The sequence below is a fragment of the Balaenoptera borealis genome (genome assembly GCF_965194805.1).
Source record: "Balaenoptera borealis genome assembly, chromosome: 7".
NCBI classification, from domain to species: Eukaryota; Metazoa; Chordata; class Mammalia; order Artiodactyla; family Balaenopteridae; genus Balaenoptera; species Balaenoptera borealis.
The window spans coordinates 54069260-54092774 of NC_138864.1; the positions used below are offsets into that span (position 1 = coordinate 54069260).

At 42.9% G+C, this 23515-nt stretch overlaps 1 protein-coding gene across 9 annotated transcripts in view; it reads right to left on the bottom strand.

The window, feature by feature from the left end:
- The window catches only part of MALSU1 (mitochondrial assembly of ribosomal large subunit 1), a 125615-nt gene extending 115805 nt beyond the window's left edge, over positions 1-9810 (bottom strand). For 7 of the 9 annotated variants that reach the window (XR_014246446.1, XR_014246447.1, XR_014246448.1 and 4 more), the window contains exons 1-2: positions 9507-9809; positions 7759-7937 (exon numbers count right to left, since the gene is read on the bottom strand). Coding sequence is in view for 6 of the 9 variants with exons in the window: in XM_082398607.1 (XP_082254733.1) it covers positions 7759-7937; positions 9507-9762 (435 nt within the window). In the remaining 3 variants the exon portion in view is untranslated. Of the gene's footprint in view, positions 1-7758; positions 7938-9506 lie in introns of all 9 variants that reach the window. The other 2 variants (XM_082398611.1, XM_082398606.1) reach the window with 2 other exon arrangements.
- Positions 9811-23515: the final 13705 nt, after the last annotated feature.

Sequence of the window (23515 nt, forward strand, 5' to 3'; positions counted from 1 at the left end):
GCACAAAAACAGAAACATAGATCAATGGAACAAGATAGAAAGCCCAGAGATTAACCCACGTACCTATGGTCAACTAATCTATGACAAAGGAGGCAAAGATATACAATGGAGAAAAGACAGTCTCTTCAATAAGTGGTGCTGGGAAAACTGGACAGCTACATGTAAAAGAATGAAATTAGAATACTCCCTAACACCATACACAAAAATAAACTCAAAATGGATTAGAGACCTAAATATAAGCCTGGACACTATAAAACTCTTAGAGGAACACATAGGAAGAACACTCTTTGACATAAATTACAGCAAGATCTTTTTGGATCCACCTCCTAGAGTAATGGAAATAAAAACAAAAATAAACAAGTGGGACCTAATGAAACTTCAAAGCTTTTGCACAGCAAAGGAAACCATAAACAAGACGAAAAGACAACCCTCAGAATGGGAGAAAGTATTTGCAAATGAATCAACGGACAAAGGATTAATCTCCAAAATATATAAACAGCTCATTCAGCTCAATATCAAAGAAACAAACACCCCAATCCAAAAATGGGCAGAAGACCTAAATAGACATTTCTCCAAAGAAGACATACAGACGGCCACGAAGCACATGAAAAGATGCTCAACATCAATAATTATTAGAGAAATGCAAATCAAAACTACAATGAGGTATCACCTCACTCCTGTTAGAATGGGCATCATCCGAAAATCTACAAACAACAAATGCTGGAGAGGGTGTGGAGAAAACGGAAACCTCTTGCACTGTTGGTGGGAATGTAAATTGATACAGCCACTATGGAGAACAATATGGAGGTTCCTTAAAAAACTAAAAATAGAATTACCATATGACCCAGCAATCCCACTACTGGGCATATACCCAGAGAAAACCGTAATTCAAAAAGACACATGCACCCGAATGTTCATTGCAGCACTATTTACAATAGCCAGGTCATGGAAGCAACCTAAAGGCCCATCCACAGACGAATGGATAAAGAAGTTGTGGTACATATATACAATGGAATATTACTCAGCCATAAAAAGGAACGAAATTGAGTCATTTGTTGAGACGTGGATGGATCTAGAGACTGTCATACAGAGTGAAGTAAGTCAGAAAGAGAAAAACAAATATCGTATATTAATGCATGTATGTGGAACCTAGAAAAATGGTACAGATGAGCCAGTTTGTAGGGCAGAAGTTGAGACACAGATGTAGAGAATGGACATATGGACACCAAGGGGGGAAAACTGCGGTGAGGTGGGGATGGTGGTGTGCTGAATTGGGCGATTGGGATTGACATGTATACACTGATGTGTATAAAATTGATGGCTAATAAGAACCTGCAGTATAAAAAAACAAACAAAACAACTAATACTAAACTTTCATTGGGTTATTTGTATGGAAATATGTTAATATAAATGTTTCAGACATTACATGAAATTTCTAAAAATCTTATATTTGTATTTGTATGGAAATATGTATGGAAATATGTTAATATAAATGTTTCAGACATTACATGAAATTTCTAAAAATCTTATATGTTCTGGTATAATGTTATAAGTAATAATCCTAGTTATTACTTTAAAATGTATATCTCAGAAATACCTAATTTTCTTGTCAACTGCATTATTATGAACTCTCATCAAATCTTTAACCGTGGTCATTTTTAAGTCTTTTGTCATTTACAGACAGTTCTGGGTGTACTCTGATGATTTTGCAAATATGTTCCTATAAAAGGGTTTCATCTTCAAGAAATTCATGGAAAAGACTCTGACAAGTACAGGTTTCTGGTAACTGACTGTACTGCTGAACTGAATGAATAAGCATTTTCAGAACTCTAATGAAAAACTGATGAACTCATAAAAGTGCTAACAAAAGATCAAGATGAAAAAAAAAATTAATTACATGGGACTGAGTGAACTGATGAGGATGAGTATAATTTTTGTGACTTTCTGTCTGAATTTAAAAAAAAAAAAAATCCCACAAGGACTCAGAGGCAAAGAATATACAAATCAATTTTCACTGCAAAGTAAAGGAGCTGATACAGTGGAGGATTACTGGACTGAATGTCAATATTATGACATAGTATGAGTGTGTTTCATGTTTGGTAATTGCAATCATTGTTGCTTTTGTTGTGGTCATCCATGTACAATGCTTGGTGTCAGTCTATCTCTTGTAAAAATAAAATACAGTGTGTGTGTGTGTGAAAAAAAAAAAAGAAATAAATGAAACAGAAACAAAGAAAACAATAGCAAAGATCAATAAAACTGAAAGCTGGTTCTTTGAGAAGATAAACAAAATTGATAAACCATTAGCCAGACTCATCAAGAAAAAGAGGGAGAGGACTCAAATCAATAAAATTAGAAACAAAAAGGAGAAGTTACAACAGACACCGCAGAATTACAAACCACCCTGAGAAACTACTACAAGCAAAACTCTATGCCAATAAATTGGACAACCTGGAAGAAATGGACAAATTCTTGGAAAGGTATAACCTTCCAACACTGAACCAGGAAGAAATAGAAAATATGAATAGATCCATCACAAGTAATGAAATTGAAACTGTGATTAAAAATCTTCCAACAAACAAAAGTCCAGGGCCACATGACTTCACAGGTGAATTCTATCAAACATTTAGAGAAGAGCTAACATCCATCCTTCTCAAACTCTTCCAAAAAATTGCAGAGGAAGGAACACTCCCAAACTCATTCTATGAGGCCACCATCACCCTGATACCAAAACCAGACAAAGATACTACAAAAAAAGAAAATTACAGACCAATATCACTGATGAATATAGATGCCAAAATCCTCAACAAAATACTAGCAAACAGAATCCAACAACACATTAAAAGGATCATACACCACGATCAAGTGGGATTTATCCCAGGGATGCAAGGATTCTTCAGTATATGCAAATCAATCAATGTGATATACCATATTAACAAATTGAAGAATAAAAACCGTATGATCATCACAATAGATGCACAAAAAGCTTTTGACAAAATTCAACACCCATTTATGATAAAAACTCTCCAGAAAGTGGGCACAGAGGGAATCTACCTCAACATAATACAGGCCATATATGACAAACCCACAGCAAACATCATTCTCAATGGTGAAAAACTGAAAGCATTTCCTCTAAGATCAGGAACAAGACAAGGATGTCCACTCTCGCCACTATTATTCAACATAGTTTTGGAAGTCCTAGCCATGACAATCAAAGAAAAAGACATAAAAGGAATACAAATTGGAAAAGAAGAAGTAAAACTGTCACTGTTTGCAGATGACGTGACACTATACATAGAGAATCCTAAAGATGCCACCAGAAAACTACTAGAGCTAATCAATGAATTCGGTAAAGTTGCAGGACACAAAATCAATGCACAGAAATCTCTTGCATTCCTATACACTAATGATGAAAAATCTGAAAGAGAAATTAAGGAAACACTCCCATTTACCATTGCAACAAAACGAATAAAATACCTAGGAATAAACCTAACTAGGGAGATAAAAGACCTGTATGCAGAAAACTATACAACACTGATGAAAGAAATTAAAGATGATACCAACAGATGGAGAGATATACCATGTTCTTGGATTGGAAGAATCAGTATTGTGAAAATGACTATACTACCCAAAGCAATCTACAGATTCAATGCAATCCCTATCAAATTACCAATGGCATTTTTTACAGAACTAGAACAAAAAATCTTAAAATTTGTATGGAGACACAAAAGACCCAGAATAGCCAAAGCAGTCTTGAGGGAAAAAAATGGAGCTGAAGGAATCAGACTCCCTTCAGACTATACTACAAAGCTACAGTAATCAAAACCATATGGTACTGGCACAAAGACAGAAATATAGATCAATGGAACAGTATAGAAAGCCCAGAGATAAACCCACACACCTATGGTCAACAATCTATGACAAAGGAGGCAAGGATATACAATGGAGAAAAGACAGTCTCTTCAATAAGTGGTGCTGGGAAAATTGGACAGGTACATGTAAAAGTATGAAATTAGAACACTCCGTAACACCATACACAAAAATAAACTCAAAATGGATTAGAGACCTAAATGTAAGACTGGACAGTATAAGACTCTTAGAGGGGGCTTCCCTGGTGGTGCAGTGGTTAAGAATCCACCTGCCAATGCAGGGGACACGGGTTCGAGCCCTGGGCCGGGAAGATCCCACATGCCGCGGAGCAACTAAGTCCATGCGCCACAACTACTGAGCCTGCGCTCTAGAGCCCACAAGCCACAACTACTGAAGCCTGTGTGCCTAGAGCCCATGCTCAGCAACCAAAGAAGCCACCGCAATGAGAAGCCCACGCACCGCAACACCGCAACTAGAGAACGCCAGCAAGCAGCCATAAATAAATAAATTAATTTAAAAAAACAAAAACAAAAAAAAACTCTTAGAGGAAAACATAGGAAGAACGCTCTTTGACATAAATCACAACAAGATCTTTTTTGATCCACCTCCTAAAGTAATGGAAATAAAAACAAAAATAAACACATAGGACTTAATGAAACTTAAAAACTTTTGCAAAGCAAAGAAAACTACAAACAAGATGAAAAGACAACCCTCAGAATGGGAAAAAATATTTGCAAACGAATCAACGGACAAAGGACTAATCTCCAAAATATATAAACAGCTCATGCAGCTCAATATTAAAATACAAACAACCCAATCCAAAAATGGGCAGAAGACCTCAATAGACATTTCTCCAAAGAAGACATACAGATGGCCAAGAAGCACATGAAAAGCTGCTCAGCATCACTAATTATTAGAGAAATGCAAATCAAAACTACAATGAGGTATCACCTCACATTGGTTATAATGGGCATTATCAGAAAATCTACAAACAACAAATGCTGGAGAGGGTGTGGAGAAAAGGGAACCCTCTTGCACTGTTGGTGGGAATGTAAATTGATACAGGCACTATGGAGAACAGTATGGAGGTTCCTTAAAAAACTAAAAATAGAATTACCATATGACCCAGCAATTCCACTACCGGGCATATACCCAAAGAAAACCGTAATTCAAAAAAGACACATGCACCCCAATGTTCATTACAGCACTACTGACAATAGCCAAGACATGGAAGCAACCTAAATGCCCATCGACAGACGAATGCATAAAGAAGATGTGGTACATACATACAATGGAATATTACTCAGCCATAAAAAGGAACGAAATTGAGTCATTTGTTGAGACGTGGATGGATCTAGAGACTGTCATACAGAGTGAAGTAAGTCAGAAAGAGAAAAACAAATATCGTATATTAATGCACGTATGTGGAACCTAGAAAAATGGTACAGATGAACTGGTTTGCAGGGCAGAAACAGAGACACAGATGTAGAGAACAAACGTATGGACACGAAGGAGGGAAAGTGGCGGGGGCAGGTGGTGGTGTGATGAATTGGGAGATTGGGATTGACATATATACACTAATATGTATAAAATGGATAACATAAGAACCTGCTGTATAAAAATATAAAATTCAAAAAAATAAAAATGAAAAAATAAAGTAATTCCTCCCCCCCCCCCCAAAAAAAGAAGAAAACACAGTGGAAAAGCTTCATGACATTGGATTTGGCAATGATTTCTTGGATATGAGACCAAAAGCAAAAGCAGAAAAATTTAAAACTTTGGTGCATCAAAGGACACAATCAACAGAGTAAGAAGGCACCTACAGAATGGGAGAAAATATTTGCACATCACATAGATGATACGGGATTTATATCCAGAATATACAGAGAACTCCTACAACCTCACAATAAAAAAACAAACTCGATTAAAACATGGGCAAAGGACCTGAATAGGCATTTCTCCAAATGTACACAAATGGTTAATAATCATGACAAAAGATGCTCAACATCACTAATTTAGGGAAATGCAAATCAAAACCACAACAAGGTACCACTTCACGCTCATTAGGATTATTATCAATATTATCAACAAACCAGAAAATAACAAAAATAACAAGTGGTGAGCATGTGGAGAAACTGGAACACTTGTGCACTGCTGGTGGGAATGTAAAGTGGTGCAGCTACTGTGTAAAAGTGTGATGGTTCCTCAAAAAATTAAACACAGAATTACCATGATCTGGCAATTCCACTTATGAAATTAAAAGCAGGGATCTGAACAGATATTTCTACACTCATGTTTATAGCAGCATTATTCACAATGGCCAAAAGGTGGAAGCAACCCAAATGCCCACCAATGGGTGAATAAGATAAAATGTGGTATATACATACATTAAAATATTCAGTCTTAAAAAGAAGGAAATTCTGACACATGCTACAACACAGATGAACCTTGAAAAATATTATGCTAAGTGAAATAAGCCAGTCACAAAAGGAAAATTAGAGTATGATTCTGCTCAAGGAGATACATATTGGTGTAGTGAAATTCACAGAGACAGAAAGCAGTATGGTGGACGCCAGAGGCTGGGGGAAGGAAGAATGGGAAGTTATTGTTTAATGTGTACAGTTTTTTGCAAGATGAAAAAAGAAAAACGTTCTGGAGATGGATAGTGGTAATGGTTGCACAGCAATGTGAATGTAATTAACATCACTTAACTGAACACCTAAAAATGGCTAAAATGTTCAGTTTTGTCATGTATATTTTACCACAAACAAGAACAAAACTTTCTTGACCTTGCATTTTTCTCCCTCATCTAAAATTTTTGCAAAAGGAATTTCTGTTCCCCTCCCTTGCTCTTCCACAGAAACTTTCTCTGAAAAATCTCTCATTCTTTTTATATCTCCAAGTCCAATGGTCACTTCTAAGTCTTACTTACTCTGTCTTACTATTACATCTGACAGAGACCCTAGGATCCTGCCTTTTAACTTCTCCATGCCCTCCTAGTTCTCTTAGTCTCTCCAACTACCCCCTCTTTTTGAATCTTCCTTTGTTCTGCCATGTTGCACCAGGGTTTTGTTCTCAGTCCCCTATTTTACCACCCTTCTCTAGGCAATCCCAGCTATTCTTTTCGTCTTAACTGTCCCCTCTCTGACCAATTTTCAACAGGGTGAAAGAAGTATGTTCCCCTCTAGAGTGGTATCAGAATCAGCTTCCAAGTACACTTTCTTCCTCATTCTGATTCCTATTCAGTCTAGTTGGAAAATGAACTGCCTTCTGTTTCCTCAACTAGACCTGTGAATTTGGAGGGCAAGAACTGATCTTTTTCATTTTTGTCTTCCCAATACCCAGCACCGTGCCTGGGAACACTGGACATGCTCAAACATTTGAATTAAACTCTAGGCCAGCACTACCCAATAGAAGTTTCTGCAACTATGGAAATGTTTTATATTTGTGTCCAGTATGGTAGCCATTAGCCACATGTGGCCACCAAGCACCTGAAATGTGGCTAGTACAACTGAAGACCTGAATTTTTAGTTTTATTTTATAATTACACAGCCACATGGTGCTAGTGGGTGTCACACTGGACAGTTTTGCTCTAGAAATCCCTCTGGGTTATACTGTCTTCTAGCCTGCCTCAGGTAGTTTTTTTTTGTATTATTTTTCTTGTCACAAGAGACAAGAATGTAAAATATCCTGACCCACTAAGGCTAGATATTGGTCCCCATAACTTTCACTATCAAAGAACATAAAACACTCATGCAAATTCTAAAAATCTGGGCTTCTTATATAATCTTATGTGAAGGGTTTACTTTTTAAATGTTGCTCTTCCACCTGATGCATTGACACTATTCCATTAAGTTAAAGGTTCCAAAGAAAAAGAAAGCATCCTACCATTTTCACAATGTAGTAGGCCATGGCATGTAAGTGTCGAGTAGAAGTTCCACTACCAATTACAAAGTAATCTGTATATTCCATTTCTGGAGGAACCTTGATGACACAAATGTCTCTTGCATTTTCTTGCCTCAGAAGTGAAACCAGCATATCGATGTCAAACTTGGGACCAGTATGATCTGAAATGCATAAAGATTTGCTTGTGTCAGATGGCCAAGTAAAGACAGACACAATATGCACCCAGAGATGCGGGCAGCTGACAGCGAAACTGCTCCTCCATGAAGGTGTTCAGGCCTCCTGGAAGTTGAAGCTGGGCACTGCTTTCATAGAGCACTGCTCAACTTATGGGAAGGGTGCGCAGGTCACAGACAGCCACCACACACATCCTTTCCCATTAGCACATGCAAGAACCACCAGACATCAGCAACGATGGCTTTCTGTTCTAGTACCTGAGGAAATGAGTAACACAGCTCAAGCAGAGAACTGCTATACAGAGAGAGGAAAACGGGAATTCCCTGGTGGCGCAGTAGTGGGGAGTCCACCTGCCAATGCAGGGGACACGGGTTCGAGCCCTGGTCCAGGAAGATCCCACACGCCGCGGAGCAACTAAGCCCGTGCACCACAACTGCTGAGCCTACGCTCTAGAGCCTGCGAGCCACGGCTGCTGAGCCCATGCGCCACAGCTACTGAGGGCCGCGTGCCTAGAGCCCGTGCTCTGCAACAAGAGAAGCCACAGCAGTGAGAAGGCCGCGCACCCCAGCAAAGAGTATCCCCCGCTCGCCGCAACTAGAGAAAGCCCATGCGGAGCAACAAAGACCCAACACAGCCAAAAAAAAAAAAAAGGTTAATAATAGTAATTTAAAAAAAAGAGAGGAAAACATGAGCACCATTTGGGGAGGTGGTAATATCTTGGGGCATATTAAATTGAATTCCAGCCATAAAGGGTCACAGAATTAGAACTGTGAACTGGAAGGGCTCTTGGGTAGTATTTGTCCACAACCTTCATTTGAGAGAGAAGCTCAGAACTAGCTGAGTTAAGTGTGTGGCCCCAAATCTACCAATCCGAGGGTTAAAATTTTAACAGCAGTTCTCATTTTGAAATCTCAAGGTTTTCTTACGATGCCAGTTGGGTTATGTAACAACTGTTATCTGTGAAAACCGTTTTTTGTTTTTTTTTTTCCTCTAGAGATTTAGATATTCAGCTCTTCACCGTGGTGTATTAGAGCCTGTGGACTTAACAGCTCTCTCCAGTTCTAAAGCTCACTCCCAGGGCCCTAGTAGCTAACCTCTCCCTCTCATACTTTATCCTTTCACAGGTGTGATCTATTTACCACCTCTCAAGTTTCTAAAAGCTTACAATACTTAGAGGCTCTTAAATTGGTCCCATCTCCTATTAGCGCTTCTTACGCACCCCTGAGCCCCCAGACCCTGGCTCTTCCTCAGAATCCTCACGCCCCAACACTCCCGACAAGTCCATTTCTCGGAACCCTAGACAGAGTGGGAAGGGGGATGAGGACGGTGAGGTTGTGATGCCAAGGGTCCGACGTGGCCGTTCGGACAGACGCCTGGGGTTTGGGAGACTTCAGTCCATCTCTTGATCTCACTGTGAAATGCAAAATTGGTGCCGACAACCTTTGCAGTCCCTTCCAGTTCTGCTCTGTAGGAGTTTTGTGACCCCACGAGAAATGCAAAAAGAGAGGAACTCATTCTCCTTAGCTGGGACCCGGCTCCCTCCTCCTCGCCCGTACCTGCGGTGCATGACTCCGGGCGCCCCTCGCCGGCGGTTCCCTCAGCCCCCTCCTCCAGGCCCGGCCCGCCGTGCAGGCCGCGCGCTCGGTCGGGGGCCGGGCAGACCCTGCCGAGCGTCGGTCCCACCGGAAGCCGCCCCACGGACAGCAGCCGAACCCGGAGCCCCGCGGCCGCCGCGGGCCACACTCCCGGGGAGAAAGCCCGGCGCCACAGCAGCGCCCCGAGCCGCAGCGCCACGCAACCCCACGGCCCCATCGCCGTCGCCACGCGTCGACTCACGAGGCGGGGCTTAATGGGGCTCGAGCGGGCCTGCGGCTTTCCATAGGCCAGGTCGACGCGCCAGGGCTTGGAAAATTGACGTCAGGAGCGTGGGCGTGGCCAGGGCCCGAAGGTGGGGCCGTGGGCGGAGAGGGAGGAGGAGGGTAACCTGACAGTGACCCGGAAGAATTTAGGGATTAGGGATTAGGTTTTGTAGGCGTCAGAGGACTGGGATTTCACTACTTACCTTGCGTTTCCCTGCACCGTACTGACGCACTGTGTCTTCCTTGAATTGTTCTTATTTTTCCTTGATGGTTCCGTTCACTGGAATGTAAACAGCATGAAGGCAGAAATTTTTGTTTTTATCTGTTCTCTCCACAGCATCTAAAGCGGAAAGTACGGAAGTTGCTTCTGTTGATTAGACTGGAATTAAGACATAGCCCATTACCAAAGAAGTTGTCAAGATTCCCTTGCAAATTTGAAATCCCATGAGGAACATCTGTTATCCTGGGCGGGGGTTGGGTGGGAGGCAGAGATTAAGGACCATATGGAAAACGTTCTTAGTAGGTCAGGCCTTCAGGGACACTCCCCGAATGGAGTTATTTTATGCTAATGTACTGCGCTGTGGCGCTCACCTCGGTGAGAATAAGGAATGCTGAGTTGCAGTTGCAGTATTGAATCCTAGGATGTGAGAGCTGAAAGAGACCCAGGGAGGGAAAATGACTTGGCCTGTGGCCAAGCTGGAACCAGAAGCTGTTTCTGAACTCCAGCCTGGTAACTTCTGAAAGGAAGAGGCTAGTAGAAGGGGGCAAATACCTCGGATGCCTGGAGCAGTGCCAAGCACATAGTAGGTACTCCAAATGCTTGACACATTAATTTCTTTTAAAGAAATAACTCCAAGCTTAATTTTTAAAATTAAAAACCACAGAAACTAATACAAGCACCTGTGTGTACCACCCTGAATATTCACAATTGCTTCAAGTTATTTTTGAAAATAAGAATAAAGTGTTACAGATAAAGTTAAGTCTCATCCTTTTCACTTCCATTTCCCCATAGGCATGGATTTGGTGCTTCTCCCAGCATTTGCCATCAGTTCTGCGTTTCCACTATTTTTTCTGAACACCCCAAACCTGCTTTACCACCTGTATTTGCCATCTCGTTTAATGGGTCATCATCCCCCCCAAATCTCCTAAATTCTGGACTGCAATCACTGCAGGATCTTCCTGCAACAACTAGTCCATTCTCAAATCCTGCTTATGCTACCTTCAAAATATTTTTTGAATCCAACTTCTCGTCTACATTCCCACTGTTCCTTCCTTAGTCTGAACCCTCAACAGCTTTTGGCGAATTACTGGGACAGCCTCCTACCTGGCTCTCCTGTCTCCAATCTGTCTCAACTCTTTCCATCCTCCATGCTGCCGGCTAAAATTATTTTAGCGTCATCTGCTTTTTGCTGTTTTCCAAACACACCATAACCTTTCCATGCTGAGTTTTGCACATACTATTCCATTCCATTTTTTTACAGTGCCCTTCTTCCACCTTTGCACATGACAAACTCAGAAACTCCTTCAGAAGCCCTTCATCCCTTTGTTCATAAATGTCTTTAACATTGACCATGTTCGATTGGATGATAACCCATTGGAAAAGACTTAGATTTATTTCCAGCTCTTCTGTTCACTAGCAGTGTAAGACTGAAGTGACTCAATCTCCCTGCGCCTTATATTTATCACTTCCTCTCAGCTCCTTCTCCAGCTCCTACAGAACTGCTGATGTGACCCCACAATATTTTGGACTTTCAAATACAAATATATGATACCGATGACATTTACTCTAATCATCATCTCTCCTGTCTGGAAGCTCCCAGTGGGCAGGGACTATTCACTTTTCCCTTCCCTGCCTTAGCCCAGTACCTGGCACTGGAATGTTTGTTGGCCTTGGTGAGGGTCCTTGGGGAGGTCGTGAATCACAAGTCTACTCAGAATGACCCATTGTATGCAAACTGCACATCAATGTGAGAAGAAAGTACACCCTTCATTGTGAAGATGAGTACAAGTAGGGCTGGTAGCCTTCAGGTCCCTACCAATTCCTGTAGGCTGTGGGAGAAATGATAGCCTGGGTGCCCAGAGGCCCAGCTCCGGATTGAGCAATGGTTCTGAGATCTGAGGAAACAATGCTGCAAGAGGTGGGAATGTGAGCTTGCACTTTGGTCCAACAAACAGGCTCATTGCAGAAATGGTGGAGGAGGTTCTTCCCACATAGGAGCCTCCTACTTGAGAGGCCCCTGGCGGGGCTCTGGGATGCCCTCAAACCACAGGCTCCATGCTTCCTGGGACACCAAGAATTCATCGCATTTTAGACCTCAATGCCCACTCCAGGTTGGACCCCCTGTCCTTACAGCACAGAGGGCATGACTGACAAGCCAACAGAAAATATATGAGCAGGCAGGCAATGCAGACTCCACGCTCCACTGGGAGCTTGGGGTAAAGAGAGACAGACAGTGCCTACCCCTAGGGTTATAAAACAATGAGTCCCTGTTGCTGAACTTCTACTTAAAAGGATTTTCCCTCTTCCAACTAGGAGATCTACAAACAGGAGGGCAAAATAATTTTTAAATAGAAATACACAAACTTAGCATATCTAGAATTAATTAGATTTATAAAAGAGGTAATTTTAATCCTAACTCTTCCCTCTGCAAGGTCTCCTGAGGGCAGAAACAGTACAAAGAGAATGGAAATCCGAGAAAAAGGATGAAACTTAAACGAGGCAGGGATATTCACCAACGGCTGCAACTGCCCAGTTGTGGAAGGAGCTGCCGTGTGAGGTTGGGAAGGGTGGCTGAGCTGGAGAGAAGTGGTCCCCACCTATTTAACGATAATGAATAACTAAAAACTGTGGCTCTCTGAATATTAGTCATTGAACACAGGCATGACAAAAAGGTGTTGTGAATGAAACATTTTTAAATAAAATTATATTGAATTGCAGTACATTCTTTGCAACCAAAAGGTCCAGAGACTAGGAAACACAGATACAAAGTAAACCCATGCATGGGGTAAGCAAAGGTTGGACTTGATAAACTTCCTAGTCCCCAAACTATATGCATTTAATCATTCATTTATTAAACAATGACGTGCCAGTTGCAGTGTTACGAGCCCCAGAGTCAAGTGTGGGAACACCAGGAAAGCTTGCTCAGCCTTTCTCTAGTTCAGCCTGCTCTGTTCTTCCTCTCTGTTCTCTTTGAAGCACGTCCCTGAGGTACCTCTAGTGTCATCTCCCAAAGCAGCACCCCTGCCCTCTCCGCAGTCCCTGGGGCTAGCTGAAGAGGACATTTCTGATTGCAGCTTCCCACCTTCCTACCTTCCCATGAAGCTCCAGGAAACAAGTTCGGGAACCTCTTGGCTTTGCTACTAACAGAACAAACAGGAGGCTCCTCAACTAACACACCAAGGATGTTATTAAGATCCACTGACTTAAAAGTCCTTGTATGGCCTTCCCTGGTGGCACAGTGGTGAAGAATCTGCCTGCCAATGCAGGGGACACAGGTTCGAGCCCTGGTCCAGGAAGATCCCACATGCCACGGAGCAACTAAGCCCGTGAGCCACAACTACTGAGCCTGTGCTCTAGAGCCCGCGAGCCGCAACTCCTGAGCCTGCGCTCCAGAGCCCACAAGCCACAACTCCTGAAGCCCAGGTGCCTAGAGCCCGTGCTCCGCAACAAGAGAAGCCACCGCAATGAGAAGCCCGCTCACCGCGACCAGAGAAAAGCCCGGGCACAGCAACAAAGACCCAATGCAGCCAAAAATAAATTAATTAATAAATTAAAAAAAAAAAATCAACCAAGGACTGAAAACAAAGTCCACGCTCAACAGCAGATGGCTCTGTTTTCAAGCGGGGGTATTTTGCATTTCTGAGAACCTCTCTAATGGGTCTTTTCCCCAGAGTCTTCTTTTTTTAAATATTTATTTATTTGGCTGCTCAGGGTCTTAATTGCAGCCTGCAGGATCTTTAGTTGCGGCATGCAAACTCTTAGTTGCGGCCTGCAGAATCTAGTTCCCTGACCAGGGATCTATCCCAGGCCCCCTGCACTGGGAACGCGGAGTCTTACCCACTGGACTGCCAGGGAAATCCCTCCCCTGAGTCTTTACCAGGTTGGAAGGAAGACCTGTAAAAACTGCTTTTGTTAATTAACTTTAAGGACTTGGTGCTGACAAGCCTGGTCTCCAGAATCAGAGATCATGAGAAACTGCTGTTTTGGAATCATTTCAATGAGAAAGGAACATCCCACTCATGCCTGAAGAATGGGAGGCATGTGGGTCATTCCACACTGAGAGCGGTTTTGGTATCTCACCTTCTCTAGGAGCAGCACTTCAGATAAAGGGCTTTCAGAGACAACGCTCCGCATTTATCTCAGCTTTGCGTGTCTACTGAGCAACGCCACAAGTCTGCTTCTCAGCCCTTCTGGTAATCAGACGGTGAAGTTCCTAAAGGAACCTGAAGCAGTATTAACACCAGTACGTGCTTCTCCCAGACTACACAACCCTCTTGAATGAGTGACCAATGACACCCCCAGCCCCGTGAACCTCCTCCGTGGTATTAAATAATGACCAGAGGCTCTGTGGCCCTCCTGACCCCCAAAACCAAATCAGAGCCCCGCCACTCCACCCCGCTGACAAGACCTTGGGTTGTTTTCTTTCAGCCCAAACCTGATTTTTGATGAGCCTCTGATTTCTTCTGATCAGATGCGTTGACGACCCAGTAAAGAATCGGCTCGGCTTTTCCTTTTTTTGATCCCAGTTTTATGAGTTTCCTCCCTTTTGTTTATTCCAAGACTTGAGTAAATCGGAAGAGCAGATAAGTGTAACCCCTGACGGCTAACCTCCCAAGGGGTGGTTCAGAGCAAACAAGCTCAGCCTCCTCAGCAGTAGCTCCCTTCCTCTGATTGGATCCCCAACTTGGGTTGCTTTCAGTCTGGCTCCAAGTCACCACGGCAGACGGGTGCCTGGAGGAGCTGAGGGGACACCTCACAGAGTGGTCAGGTTTGAACCTGAGACCTCACCTTTACAATAGCGCACCTTTGGGCCACACCTGAGGACAGCAAGTGACAATACACATTCATTCCCACTGTTGCAGCAGATCAATCCTCCTGTCTCCTTGGTGGCTTCATAAATTCATGCCACAAAAAATTCTGAGAAGTGTAACCTTGAGTTTAGGAGCACTCCAGGCTGATCCATTCAGGCTTCTTAAAATGCAGAGGGGCTTTCTCAGCTCCCTGGGAGTCCAGTCATCGTGTGAGTGGTTTTTGGGGATCCTGCATTTCCTTCTGGCTCTCTTGGTCGTTACTTGCTACTGATGCAGCTGCTGCTGTCAGGATCAAGGTGACAACATCAAATGCATAGTCTTTTAGGGACCAATAACATTTCTAGCATTTGCAAGGCTTTATTATATTCATTTATTTATTCTAAACATACTTTTCAGTACCTACTATATTCCAGGCACTGTTCTAGGTGCTGCAGACAGGATCCTTGGCCTCAAGAGGTTTCCTTTCTAGTTGGGGAGACAAATAAACAACAGCAATAACAACAAAAGCCAGGCAATTACCATCTGGTGGGATAAGTGCTATGATGGGTATAAATACAGGCTGCGATGGGAGCACTTAGTAGAATTACCTAACCCAGACTGGGTGGGTGAGGTCAGGGAAAGCTTCCCATCTTGAAAGCAAACAAACAAACAAAAACCCAAGGTTGAAAAATCGTTGAAGCTAGATTAAGTCTTTAGAGTGGTTTCTCTCTCCTTTTGTATGCACTTGAAACTTGCTACTTACAAAAGTAAACAAACAAAAAAGTAAACAAACAAAACAACAGTAACAAACTCTGCTCACTGTTTCTGACTATAAGTATTATGATTCTCATTTCTAGAAGCTTTTGCGAAGAAGTCCGTTTAGCCAATGTTGATTGTTTCTTATTCCCTTAACACGCTTTCAATTTCCTGTTCTATAGCATTAAGTGTATGACACATAATAAATTTATGTTTTGTATCTGATCATTCCAATATCTTCAGTGGTTGCCAGCCCGACTCTTTTATCATTTCTGCTGACTCATTCATGAAGGATTGTTTGCACATGTGTTTAGCGAGTTACTGTTTTCTTTTGGTTTGGTTTGGTTTTTAAATTTTTATTTATTTATTTTTGGCTGCGTTGGGTCTTCGTTGCTGCGCGCAGGCTTTCTCTAGTTGCGGTGAGGGAGGGATACTCTTTGTTGCCATGCTCGGGCTTCTCATGGCGGTGGCTTCTCTTGTTGCGGAGCACGGGCTCTACGTGTGCGGGCTTCAGTAGTTGTGGCACATGGGCTCAGTCGTTTTGCCTCGCGGGCTCTAGAGCACAGGCTCAGTAGTTGTGGTGCACAGACTTAGTTGCTCCACAGCATGTGGGATCTTCCCGGACCAGGGCTCGAACCCGTGTCCCCTGCATTGGCAGGCAGATTCTCAACCACTGCGCCACCAGGGAAGCCCCGGGGCCACTTTAATTGAAATGTTTAACTACGAGTTGTTTTCGGTGTGAATACCAATTCTAAAACCACATGAGTACAGGCTTGTGGTTAGGAACTCTCTGGGGGGACTGTTCATTTCATTCCTCACCTCCACGCCCACCACCAGAGTTGCTAGCCAGCTTGACCAAACATCCCCACTCTCTACCTCAATGGGGTAGATTTTTCTCTATTTCACCCATCAAGGATATCATTCCAGAATTCTGGCTTTATGCACGAATGTGGGGGAGGAGAGTGTCCTCCCATCCTGCCCCGGTCTTCATTTGTTTATCTTTAACCCAAAGAGCAAGTCTTTAAACCCAAGCTCTAGCTCCCTAGGGGTGTGGGCGTACCCCCGGAAAGAACTCTGGTTTCACTGCTTGATTTCTACTGTTTTCTCTAGATCTGCATTTTTTGAGATAGGTTCTGGTCATGAAAGCATCTCCTTAGTTTCCTGCCAGCTCGATCATACATTAAAAACATGTTTTTATATCTTATTCAATATTTTCAGTTGAGTTGTAGTGGGAGGAATTTCTTTGAGCATCTGGTCCATCTTATTGCTGGGAACAGAATTGACAATTGAGATTTTATCTTTTTTAGTCCCCCAAAGAGTCACTTTCGGCTGACACTAAAGATTCCCCATTACATGGGGAATAGCAGGTAACCCCTCTCGATTTGTCCTACCTCGATTTCAGCCGCGCTGTGCTGAGGAGAGGCCTTCTGAAGAAGGAACCTGGGCCCTGCACCCTCAGACAGTTCCGGCTCCTGTAAAAGTCCCCTTGTTGTAGGACCAGTCAAAGGTCTTGGAATCATTTGAAGAGCCGTAGTGCACTGAGTTGTTGTTATTGTTCTAACTCGATAAATTGTGATTTTCTTCCAGAAAGAAAAACTTTCAAATTGCCAAATGTTAATCCCCATTTCCAAGGATAAAGTTGCCCTGATTGCTTGCGAAAAACAAGAACTTAAGGAGTACAGATGTTTTTATGGCTCTAGATTAATTCATTATTCTTCTTTCCAATACTTTACCAACGCTTAGAAAAAAACCTTTTTCTTTTGGAAAATCAAGTGTATATGGTGTCTGAAAGTTAAAAAAAATATATATCAAGTTTACATGCATAGTAAAACAGGAATGCAGCGGATGACCTTGACATTGAGGAAATTAGACCATTTTCTACACTTAGAGAATCATCCAAAGTCCAGAACTAAAACCCAATGTCTAATAGTAAGGGTATACTTTTTAACTCTTTTTCTTTAAACTTAAGGAGGTACCAGGCAAACAGGATGATTCTTAAATAATCAAGAAGAATCTTACACCCTGAGAAAACCATAATTCAAAAAGATACATGTACCACAATGTTCATCTCAGCACTATTTACAATAGCCAGGACATGGAAACAACCTAAATGTCCATCAACAGATGAATCAATAAAGAAGATGTGGCACATATATACAATGGAATATTACTCAGCTATAAAAGGGAACGAAACTGCGTTATTTGTAGTGAGGTGGATGGACCTAGAGTCTGTCATACAGAGTGAAGTAAGTCAGAAAGAGAAAAACAAATACCATATGCTAACACATATATATGGAATCTAGAAAAATGGTACTGATGAACCTAGTCGTAGGGCAGGAATAAAGATGCAGACGTTGAGAACAGACTTGAGGACGTGGGTGGGGGAAGGGTAAGCTGGGACAAAGTGAGAGAGTGGCATGGACATATATACACTACCAGATGTAAAATAGATAGCTAGTGGGAAGCAGCTGCATAGCACAGGGAGAGCAGCTTGGTGCTTTGTGACCACCTAGAGGGGTGGTATAGGGAAGGAGGGGATATGGGGATATACGTATGCATATATGCATATATCTGATTCACTTTGCTATACAACAGAAGCTAACACAGCATTGTGAAGCAATTATACTCCAATAAAGATGTATAAAAAAATTAAAATGTTGAAAATAAAAAATAAAAAAAAAGGGCTTCCCTGGTGGCGCAGTGGTTGAGAATCTGCCTGCCAATGCAGGGGACATGGGTTCGAGCCCTGGTGTGGGAAGATCCCACATGCCGCGGAGCGACTAGGCCCGTGAGCCACAATTGCTGAGCCTGCGCGTCTGGAGCTTGTGCTCCGCAACAAGAGAGGCCACGATAGTGAGAGGCCCGCGCACCGCGATGAAGAGTGGCCCCCACTTGCCGCAACTAGAGAAAGCCCTCACACAGAAACGAAGACCCAACACAGCCATAAATAAATAAATAAATAAATAAATAAACAAAAATTAAAAAAAAAATAAAATAAAAAAATAAAATAAAATAAAAGAATCTTAATCTACCTCATGTCAGTATGTAGGAGTTTTGTTTAAAAAAAAATCGGAGGGGGGCTTCCCCGGTGGCGCAGTGGTTGAGAATCTGCCTGCCAATGCAGGGGACACGGGTTCGAGCCCTGGTCTGGGAGGATCCCACATGCCGCGGAGCAACTAGGCCCGTGAGCCACAACGACTGAGCCTGCGCCTCTGGAGCCTGTGCTCTGCAACAAGAGAGGCCGCGACAGCGAGAGACCCGCGCAACGCGATGAAGAGTGGCCCCCACTCGCCACAACTAGAGAAAGCCCTCGCACAGAAACGAAGACCCAACACAGCCAAAATAAATAAATAAATAAATAACTTTCCCTTAAAAAAAAAAAAATCGGAGTGTTTACTTTGCTCTTCGTTTTCTACAAAATATGATTCCTAGGAAGACGGCTTCCCCTGTGAGGGGCTTCCTGACTTAAGCCACAGTGGGGATCTTTGCTTCCTTCTTTTTGCTCCCATTTGCTCTCTTTAGGGCTCTGAAATAACATGGTTATGATCAAATTAAGACCGAAACACTTCTCTCGGGGATACATTGCAAAAATGTTAGAGTAGCTACAGCTGTGACAAGACGTCCTCATGTTGGGCAAATCAGAGTGGCCTGGATTGACCGTAAGACAATAAATTTAAGGCAACAATCCTAAACTGAAAGGATCCCAGTTGAGAAGCATTCTAAGCCTGTGTTCTCTTTCACAGAGCACCCCCTGCCTCCACTTTTTTCTCCCTGAAATGTCCAGGCTCTAGGCTGCACACGCAATGACCACGGGAAAAACACTCAACAACACGGTGCTTTCAGCTGCCTGAAACACCCACGCTTTTCACGCTGAAAAGCCACACAAAGGCTCTTCCCTTGATGGAAGACAAAATGAGACTTGAACTCTGCTTTGCTTTTGTTTTCACACTGGGTCTGCTCTCCTCTGCCAGATGACCACATCAAAAGTGGTTCCTCTGGAGAAAGCAGAGGCAGAACAGTCTTTGACAAAAATCGAAGCTCTTTTTCGATCCACCTCCTACAGTAATGAAAATAAAAACAAAAATAAACAAATTAGACTTAATAAACTTAAAAGCTTCTGCAAAGCAAAGGAAACCATCAACAAAACGAAAAGACAACCTACAGAATGTGAGAAAATACTTGCAAACAATGCGACCAACAAGGATTAATCTCCAAATATGCAAACAGCTCATACAGCTCAATATCAAAAAAACAAACAACCCAATCAAAAAATGGGAATAAGATCTAAACAGACATTTCTCCAAAGAAAACATACAGATGGCCAAAAAGCACATGAAAAGATGCTCAACATCCCTAATTATTAGAGAAATGCAAATCAAAACTACAATGAGGTATCACCTCACACCTGTCACAATGGCCAACATCAAAAAGTCTACAAACAATAAATGCTGGAGAGCGTGTGGAGAAAAGGGAACCCTCATGCACTGTTGGTAGGAATGTAAATTAGTACAATCATTATGGAGAACAGTATGGAGGTTCCTCATACAACTAAAAATGGGACTACCATATGATTAAGCAATCCCACTGCTGGGCATATATCAAGAGAAAACCACGGTTCAAAAGGATACATGCACCCCAGTGTTCATTGCAGTGTTATTTACAATATCCAGAATATGGAAACAACCTAGCTGAATTTAACTGAATCACTTTGCTGTTCACCTGAAAGTAACACAACATTGTAAACCAACTATAGTCCAATATAAAATAAGACTTAAAAAAGAAAGAAAAAGAGGGAATTCCCTGGCGGTCCAGTGGTTAGGACTCCACACTTCCACTGCAGGGGGCACAGGTTTGATCCCTGTTTGGGGAACTAAGATCCTGAATGTCACCTGGTGAAGCCAAAAAAGAAGAAAAAAAGAAAAAGACACATGCACCCCAGTGTTCATAGCAGCACTATTTACAATAGCCAAGACATGGAAGCAACATAAATGTTCATTGACGAGGAATGGATAAAGAAGATGTGGTACATATATACAATGGAATATTATTCAGCCATTAAAAAGAATGAAATAATACCATTTGCAGCAACATGGATGGACCTAGAAATTATCATACTAAGTGAAGTAAGCCAGAGAAAGACAAATAACATATGATATCACTTATATGTGGAATCTAAAAAAACGATACAAATGAACTTATTTACAAAACAGAAACAGACTCACAGACTTAGAAAATGAACTTATGGTTACCAAAGGGGAAGGGGGGGGAGAGGGATAAATTAGGAGTTTGGGATTAACATATACACACTACTATATATAAAATAGATAACCAACAAGGACCTACTGTATAGCACAGGGTACTCTACTCAATATTCTGTAATAACCTATATGAGAAAAGAATTTGAAAAAGAATAGATACATGTATAACTGAATCACTTTGCTGTACACCTGAAACTAACACAACATTGTAAATCAACTATACTTCAATATAAAATAAAAGTTAAATTAAAAAAAACCAAAAACTTAAACCAAACCAAACCAAGAGTGGTTCTTCTGGGAGTGACAGAGTTGAAATGTGGGGTTCTATTTTCTTTTTTTTTTTTTTTTTTTTAAAAGGTCCACCTCGGACAACGCACTTTTTTTTTTTTTTTTTAAATTATTATTTATTTATTTATTCATTCTTGGCTGTGTTGGGTCTTCGTTTCTGTGCGAGGGCTTTCTCCAGTTGTGGCAAGAGGGGCCACTCTTCATCGCGGTGCGCGGGCCTCTCACTGTCGTGGCCTCTCTTGTTGCGGAGCACAGGCTCCAGACGCGCAGGCTCAGTAGCTGTGGCTCACGGGCCTAGTTGCTCTGTGGCATGTGGGATCTTCCCAGACCAGGGCTCGAACCCGTGTCCCCTGCATCGGCAGGCAGGTTCTCAACCACTGCGCCACCAGGGAAGCCCTCTATTTTCTTTTTAATAAATTTATTTATTTTTATTTATTTTATTTTTGGCTGCGTTGGGTCTTCACTGCTGCGTGTGGGTTTTCTCTAGCTGTGGAGAGCAGGGGCTACTCTTCATTGTGGTGTGCGGGCTTTTCATTGCAGTGGCTTCTCTTGTTGCAGAGCACGGGCTCTAGGCATGGGGGCTTCAGTAGTTGCAGCATGCAGGCTCAGTAGTTGTGGCTTGCAGGCCCAGTAGTTGTGGCACACGGGCTTAGTTGCTCTGCGGCATGTGGGATCTTCTCGGACCAGGGCTCAAACCCGTGTCCCCTGCATTGGCAAGTGGATTCTTAACCACTGCGCCACCAGGGAAGCCCGAAATGTGGGGTTCTTGAGCCTGTTTCTCTGAGGTCTGCTACCTACATGATGAGAAGATGGCTCATGGTGAAGCTCCCGTGGGTGTGGGTGGTAGGAGTTTTAACTAGGATAATCAGTCTATGTGTAGCCATAAGTCTCCAGCCATGCCATTGACACAGTGGCTGACCTTCTGCCTCTCATTCTGTGCTGAAAAAAAAAAAAATCTTAGCTAAAGCCCTGGAGTTTGTGGGATTTAAATAGTAGGCAGCCAGCAAGTTGCCTCAGAGCAGCCACCTAATGATTATTGATTTCCGTTAAACTGTCTCGAAGGGCTTTCTGTGTCAGGAAGGGATTGATGAAGCACTCCAGGAACGGTTCAGAGTCTAAGACCCAGTTTTGGGGACTTATCATGTAGTGGAAGAAAAAGATACAAATGTGTGAGATAGGAAAATAACAAGAAAGGATTTAACTAATAGTATATACTACAACAGCATGATGCCTTGTAGCTGTTTTAAGATATGACTCCAAATTCTTTGACACTTTTCCCATTGAGAGGTTGGATTTATGTCCCCTCCTCTTAAGTCTGGATGGGCTTGTGAGTGTTCCAACCAATAAAACATGGCTGAAGTGACACTATGTGACACATGAAGCTAGGTTAGAAAAGGCAATGCCGCTTCTGCCTGGCTCTCTTGAACGATCCCACTTGGGACATTCCCTCACAGAACACAAATGCCACATCATGAGGATACGTGCAGAGGCCACATGTATGTGCTCCTGTCCGTAGCTCCAGCTGAACTCAGCCTTCCAGTCATCCCAGTTGGGGCCCCAGACCTGTGAGTGGGTAAGCCTCCGGATGACTCCAGCCCCCAGCCCTCGAGTCTTCCCACCAAGGCTCCAGACATCATGGGTGAGAAGAAGGCCAACCTTGTAGTGCTCTGTCCAAATCCCTACGCCACAGGATCTATCAACACAATAAAGCACTTATCTGACACCACTAAGATGGGGCTGTTTGTTACTCAGCCACGGTAACTGGCACCCGCCTCAACTCCAAACAAACCATTCCAATTGTGTTAAAGAAGTTCAGGGGCTTCCCTGGTGGCGCAGTGGTTGAGAATCTGCCTGCCAGTGCAGGGGACACAGGTTCGAGCCCACATGCCGCAGAGCAACTAGGCCCGTGAGCCACAATTACTGAGCCTGCGCGTCTGGAGCCTGTGCTCCGCAACAAGAGAGGCCGCGATAATGAGAGGCCCGTGCACCGCGATGAAGAGAGGCCCCCACTTGCCACAGCTAGAGAAAGCCCTAGCACAGAAATGAAGACCCAACACAGCCATAAATAAATAAATAAATAAAGGTTAAAAAAAAAGAAGTTCAGCAGAGAGCCCAGCATAAACAGTGTACTCAAGGAACATTTTGTTGAGAACATGTTGAAAACAGAGGAGAAAGCACTTTACGCTGGGTGGGAGAGGAGAAGGGTGGAGAGGACAGTGCGAGCCCAGGGCTGGCTGGTTTGATTCTAGGTGGAGTGAATAAACCAAATGGCCAGCAGGGAGGATTCTGGCAGGAAGTAGTAGAGCGTCAGGGTGGAAAGGAAGGTTGGTGCCAGACTGCAGCACACCTGTACCCCTTTTTCAATCTTGACAAACACAGTGAGGGACCATCATA